This window comes from Mesitornis unicolor, unplaced genomic scaffold (assembly GCF_000695765.1).
Source record: "Mesitornis unicolor isolate BGI_N332 unplaced genomic scaffold, ASM69576v1 scaffold39996, whole genome shotgun sequence".
NCBI classification, from domain to species: Eukaryota; Metazoa; Chordata; class Aves; order Mesitornithiformes; family Mesitornithidae; genus Mesitornis; species Mesitornis unicolor.
In genome coordinates, this window is record NW_010189618.1 from 3,237 (window position 1) to 9,591 (window position 6,355).

At 36.6% G+C, this 6,355-nt stretch overlaps 1 protein-coding gene across 1 annotated transcript in view; it reads left to right on the top strand.

Annotated features, from left to right (window-relative positions):
- Positions 1–612: 612 nt before the first annotated feature.
- The window catches only part of MTMR6 (myotubularin related protein 6), a gene marked incomplete at its 5' end in the record, with an annotated part of 18,033 nt that continues 12,290 nt past the window's right edge, over positions 613–6,355 (top strand). Inside the window, 5 exons of the mRNA XM_010186134.1 lie at positions 613–729; positions 2,640–2,802; positions 3,774–3,931; positions 4,743–4,871; positions 5,822–5,956. Coding sequence (XP_010184436.1) covers positions 613–729; positions 2,640–2,802; positions 3,774–3,931; positions 4,743–4,871; positions 5,822–5,956 — 702 coding nt within the window. The remainder of the gene's footprint in view (positions 730–2,639; positions 2,803–3,773; positions 3,932–4,742; positions 4,872–5,821; positions 5,957–6,355) is intronic.

Genomic DNA, 6,355 nt, shown 5'->3' on the forward strand with positions numbered 1-6,355 from the left:
ATTAGTATAATGTTTGCATTTCATTAGAATTTATTTTGACTGTGAGGCAAGGTTATGATCATCTAGATTTTTGAAGCTGGGGATGATATAAGGCAGTAGATACCTAAAGGTGAAGTCAGGAGGACATAATCTTCATTGCTTTGAGTCTGCAGACAGCCTGTGAAGCATGTTGCTGAGATCAGCTGTTAATTCAGTGCTGGCATCTCAATAACAGGAAACTGTTAGTGTGTTTTCTCTACTTTGGGGAAGCTGCCTAAAAGCTTAGTAATTCACCGTTCTTTAATTACTTTTTAAAAAACTTGATACCCTGGTTTCTTTTACTAGTAAATAATCACAGTAGTTTTGTATATGGATAAGTATTCTGAGCCTAGCCTTGTGCCTTCATGATGCACTTTTGTATTGAAACAGGATATTTTAACTTGTCGGTGTTCTCAAAGCTTATGTGCCCACTAGTGTATTTTTAATAGTTTGACCTGGACGGCCTTATGTGTGCTCTGTTACACTTTCTACCATTTTCAGAGTTATTGCACAAACTGACAAAGCTTTTGTGAAGTTAGGATTCTGTGTTCTGGGTGGAAAAAAATAATTTTGTTCTCTCCTCTTTTCTTACAGGTAGAACAAGTGAAATTACTGGATAGGTTCAGCACAAGTAATAAGTCATTGACAGGAACTCTATACCTCACAGCAACTCATCTGTTATTCATAGATTCAAGCCAGAGAGAAACATGGGTAAGGATAATGAATGCTTGTTGCTCAAAAGCAAAGGTTCTTCAGATGCATTTGTTCTTCCTGATCTAAGATTGAATTGTTTACTAAAATGCTTACCTAAGGTATAAGTTATTCACACTCTCCTTGTTTATGATATCATAATAAGTTAATGGTTTGCGGATTGTACTCTTGCATGACACTGCTGCAGTTGAAATTGGTAATGTTGAAAATGTTCACTTATGTTCAAGCTGCTATAATTTCTACTATGTATTACTTGTATTCCTGAGTAAATGTATGATAGTGTTGTTTAAACAACTGACTTGCATCACAGTTCAGAGGCAGAAATGGGAGACTGCTAGATAGTTAAGGCATCAGGTTTACAATTTCTGCATTTACTTACCTTGTATTTAGATCCTGCCTAGATTAAATGACACAGCAAAATCCAAAGATCTGGGCTTTGGTGGAATATTGAAGATCTGCCCTTTTTAGAGTGGTAAGCAGCTGTTCCTTCCCAAGTGTTCATCTCCAGAATAAAAGAATTCAGAAAGGGCTGCAGCTTCTTGATGACCACTACCAATGTTGTACGGAGTTGGCTGGTACAGTAATTCCCATTAATTTTTCTGCTCAGTGCCCTAGTGGCACATATGGACATCAAATTCTGGCTTCCACTGTAGCACAGCTACCTGAGTTCAGTGCCTTAAGTCTGTCATTCTCTAGGGTGAAACCTCATTTCCCTGGGTGTGGTTACTTCTCCTTTTTTTTTTTTGCCGTATGTTTATTTTTCTGGATTACCTTTATTCCTGTACCCTGGTTATCTGACTAAACGCCTCACAGTGCTTTCAAGAAAAGTTATTTTTCTGTGATTTGTTCTTGAATGTAATGTACAATTTTGTACAAACCAAACTGTTGTTCTTTCATACAAAATGGGTTACTGGGGAGAACATGATTCAGAAGCATTACTTGCATCTCCCTGTGCACTATGTTAAAAGGCTTCATTTTGGAGAAATTGAACCTATACTCAGAGTATTGCATTTCTGTCAGGGTAATGTAAGTACCAAGTATAATTATGATAATGTCTCCAAGATGTAGTCTCTTTGTAAATGCATATTTGGCAGCACAGTTTTCAGATGCCTGTCGAATTCTGATCAATATTTAAGAGGAGTTGATTCAGTGAGGTAATTGAAATGCTATCAAGAACATCTTGTTCAGTTGAGGTAATGTATCTGTGGCTTTCTTCACATGGTTGAACAGCTGTTTACTTTTTGTGTATTTTCCTAAGTTTTGTGTAGATGTGCCACACAGATAAATCTGTAGTGGGCTTTTGTATATTCATTGCTGTGACAATCTTCTGTTAAAGTGGTTGAAAGGCATTTAGCTGAGAGACTGTTGTGTTTGTATAACGCAATGATAATACAAGAGATGTTTTTCCTCTGTTCATTCTGTAGATGTTAAATACTGGAATTCTAAAACCTTCAGCATCTTCTGTATCTGTAAAACTTTTATTGCTTTCCCTGACTTGCCTTATTTTGGTTGACATTGTTCCTGTAGATCCTTAAAAAAAAAATCTAAAAATCCTGTTTGGACCCTGCCTAATTAGATGTATTCTTGTCAGTTAGAGTTATAGATGAGGACTGAACAACTGCAGTGGAGTCTTCTCACTTTGGCGTTTAGAAGGATATTTACTGTTACTTACAAATGTCAGGTAAACCCTCAAAATACGAGGGAAGAGAATCATTAAATTTTGACAGATAAGGTATCCTGACCAAAATGCCAGTTTTTTAAACTTATTGCCAATAATTTATTTATAAAAATAAAAATTAGTCAAAAGCCATATTCAATGTCACTTAATGTCTTACATCTGCTCTTGTAAATAGTACACTGTTCTCATTTTTCATCAGTGTGCTTATGCTGTGAGTTCTTGTATGCCACAGATACTACATCACCATATTGCTGCGGTGGAAAAACTTCCCTTGACTACTTCTGGCTGTCCCCTTGTCATCCAGTGCAAGAACTTCAGGATAGTTCACTTTGTTGTTCCCAGAGAAAGAGATTGTCATGACATTTATAACTCTCTGCTTCAGCTGTCAAGAACAGGTAATACTTCTAACTGTAAAAGGCTTTGTATATGCCTGAGTTACAGGTTAGCGGGGTGGGAGGTGGAGAATCCATGGCTTTTATTGTTTTTTAAAAAATGTGCATTATTTAAAAGTATTTTAAATGGATGGGGTATGTAAAAGATTTGTAATGATTAAGTATGAATCTGCATATGAGTTAATGAGATGCATCATCTGGCTTTTATGGGTCTCTGATATTCACTAACAGAATGTGAGATTTCTTTTTTTTTTTGCATTTCTAGTGTTATCTCTGAAGTGTGAATGTAAATGCCTATTGTCCCTCTTAATTGGTGTATTCCATAGGTCAAATGCTACTTAGCAAATACTGACTTGTTACTGATCTCATGCAGTTTCAAAAATAAAGTTGAAATTCTGATGCTAAAGTAGCACTACCAATTCAGCTTTAAAAGATACTTCTGTCACGTAGTATGGTCTCTTGCATTCTTTGTGCTATGTTCAGAACAATGTAAGATGTCATCTGTGATGTGAATAGTGTTTTAGGAAAAAAAATAGTTTGAGAGGGTTTTTTTAAGGTCAGTAGATGTACAATTCTGTTCTTACCTACAAAAATTATTTGTTCTTTTAGCACTTGTGAAGTCTTCTAATAATTCTGCCTTTTGTCGTGCTTGATTTGTCAGTCTTCCTTTTGTGATTTCTGCTTTGCCCTTATGGCTTTAGACATTTCCCTGCTGAAATAGGTCAAGCACACTCAAAGCTCCTGTAACCTACCTTTAATTAAATATCTAAAATTGTGTTGGTTAACTGTATGACAGTTGCAGAAGAAATAGTTCAAGAGTATCAAGTATCTATTTAGTCTTGCTTCTGAGAATCTTGAAGTCTGAACCTTTTTCTGCAATTTGGGCAATTTCAAGACTTGGAAACTGTGCTACCTTTTCCACTCAGATGTTTTAGGGGACAACTCATAACGTAGTTTTATTCTTTACCTTTTAGCGAACTATGATGAACTGTATGCGTTCTCCTATAACCCAAAACAAAATGAATCGGAGCAAGTCAAAGGTTGGCAGCTTATTGATCTAGCAGAAGAATATAAGAGAATGGGAGTGCCAAATGCCAACTGGCAGTTGTCTGATGCAAATCGTGAGTATAAGGTAAGGGTTGTAATGAAAGCATATTTTGTTCTGTATCTGTTTCTGCTTTATCCTCTGACTCTAGTCCTATAGAAAATGATCTAATAATGAAATCACTTGGCTTGCAGCATAAGGAAGAACTTGCAAGTGGAGAGAGTTAACTCTTTAATCAGTGTGCAATCTCCCAATTTTCTAAGTGAAGCTTTTTTTAAGGCCTCATTGAGAGAGTATGTATGCATGGATGCAAATCTAGTCTTGTGAAGCCAGCACCGAATATGCAACAGACGCAAGTTGGGAAGCAGATGCTTGTGGGGCTTTTAAAATTTTTCTATGCAGTATACTTACCTGTTTGAAGCCCAGCCCAGCAATTCTGGTGCTGTGCAGCTTTGTTATCTCTCTTAACTGAGAAGGATTCTACTTCAGCATTTGTAATGGTGGCTGTGGGAGACAATGGCTGTAATGGTGCAGCTGATTCCCAGATTAGATTTCTTCCTACTTTGTAGTCTGCAAATACAACAAATGAAGGAAACACTTTCAATATTTTATTTGAAACACATTCTTAGCACTTCTACTGAAGAGTTGTGTTCTTGAGGGTTGAATGCTAGTATAGCAGTGCTTTCCAGCAGTGCTTGGTTGTGTAACTTGGATACCAATATGTACTGCTTTATCCATGGCTTGTCTCCTGAGCTATTTATAGGTATATAGAGAAACTTGTTAGCATTTATCCTGTCTTTTATTTCATCTAATATCTCTCAAGTTGGATGCAATAAGACTAGTATAGGCTTTGTGCCTTGTACATGAAATTATTTTTGTGTATCTGTGTCTTTTTTAGATTTGTGAAACCTATCCTAGAGAACTTTATGTTCCCAGAACCGCAAGCAAGCCCATAATCGTTGGTAGCTCCAAGTTCAGAAGCAAAGGAAGATTCCCAGTGTTGTCATATTACCATAAAATTAAAGAGGTATAATGTGTCTTTCTTTTGTCAAGAAATAACTTTCAGTAAGTTTGTTATTTGAAAGTAGTTAGTTAGTAAGGAGATAATTGAAGTGACTTGTATGAGAATGGTGTAACTCATGACAGCCTTAAATACAGCTGACACTAGTGGTGTCTAACAGGATAAGATGCTGAATTAAACTAAGCCAGTTTAAAAGAAATACGTAAGTAATCAGTTGACTCTCTTTAAAGCTTTCAGAAACTGACCTTAAGATAACTGAAGATAGCTTTTTGTCAAGTGATCTGTCTTCCTTGATATATCAAGAATAAAATTTGTTAGGTCAAAATGGGGTTTAAAAAAAAAACAACCAAACACCACAAAAGAAAACCCCCAAAGAATAAAACTAGTTCTTTAAGGAGGAATTTGCAAAGTTAAAAGAGCTAGAGGATGTGAAACAAGGTTTTGCAGGGTTTGGTGGAGAGTGGTGTGAAGCACCATCTGCCTGTCTTGGCTAGGGGATATCTTTGAAAGGAGAGGATTGTGACCTTGCTGAGTTGAAGAATTTAGAAAGGATGAGTGTTAAGCTACTAGATGCATTTGAGGATAATTGCTATTTGGAAGATGCACCTGATGCCTTCTGAAGTACAATATATTGTTGAAAATTACGTGATGAAAATTAGACCAGATTGTAATATATTGTACTTGCAATAATAAAATCATACTTGCAGTAGTATTGCTGGGGTAACTCCATTATGTACACTGGTACTTTGCACATGCAGATGAACCTGAAAAAAATTTTTTATAAACCTTTGGATTTAAGTTGTAGGTACTGTGTTTGAAGGTCTGCAAGTGATGTGCTAAAAACAATGGAATACCTAAAGTTTTTTCCACTGTGTGCTGTTATCTGCCAAATAAAACAACTAATTTCAGTTACAGGTATTAAACAGTGCTAACTTGTTCTTTCATTTCTGTGGTAGGCTGCAATTTGTAGATGCAGTCAGCCTCTCTCGGGTTTCAGTGCCAGGTGCCTGGAAGATGAGCACATGTTACAAGCCATCAGTAAAGCAAATCCTTCAAATCGCTTCATGTATGTCATGGACACCAGGCCGAAGGTATGTACTTCAGGTTTTGCAGATGAGCCTTTCTTCCTGAACATCAGAGTACAGGGATAATTCTGATACAGTGTAATTCTGAAAGGTTTAGAGTTAAATATGACTCCATCTTGGGCAACAGTGTTCTTTAAAGGTAAGCTTAGGCTTCTTTATTCAGGCTTTTAATTACTTGCTTTCTTAAAGAAGCTGAACCCCTCTCAGGACTCGGCTAGAATTCACTCAGTGTGCTAGTGAACTTTTGGGGAGGTGCATTTAAAATATACTTAAAAGGTAGTTAGTTAAGAAGTGAATAGTTGACTGGGATGCAAGTCATTGTAACTGTCTGGAATTAATTTCATGAAATGGTGAGCTGTGTTTGGGTTTATTTTGGGATGGGAGAGAGTACTGCATTCTGTGAAA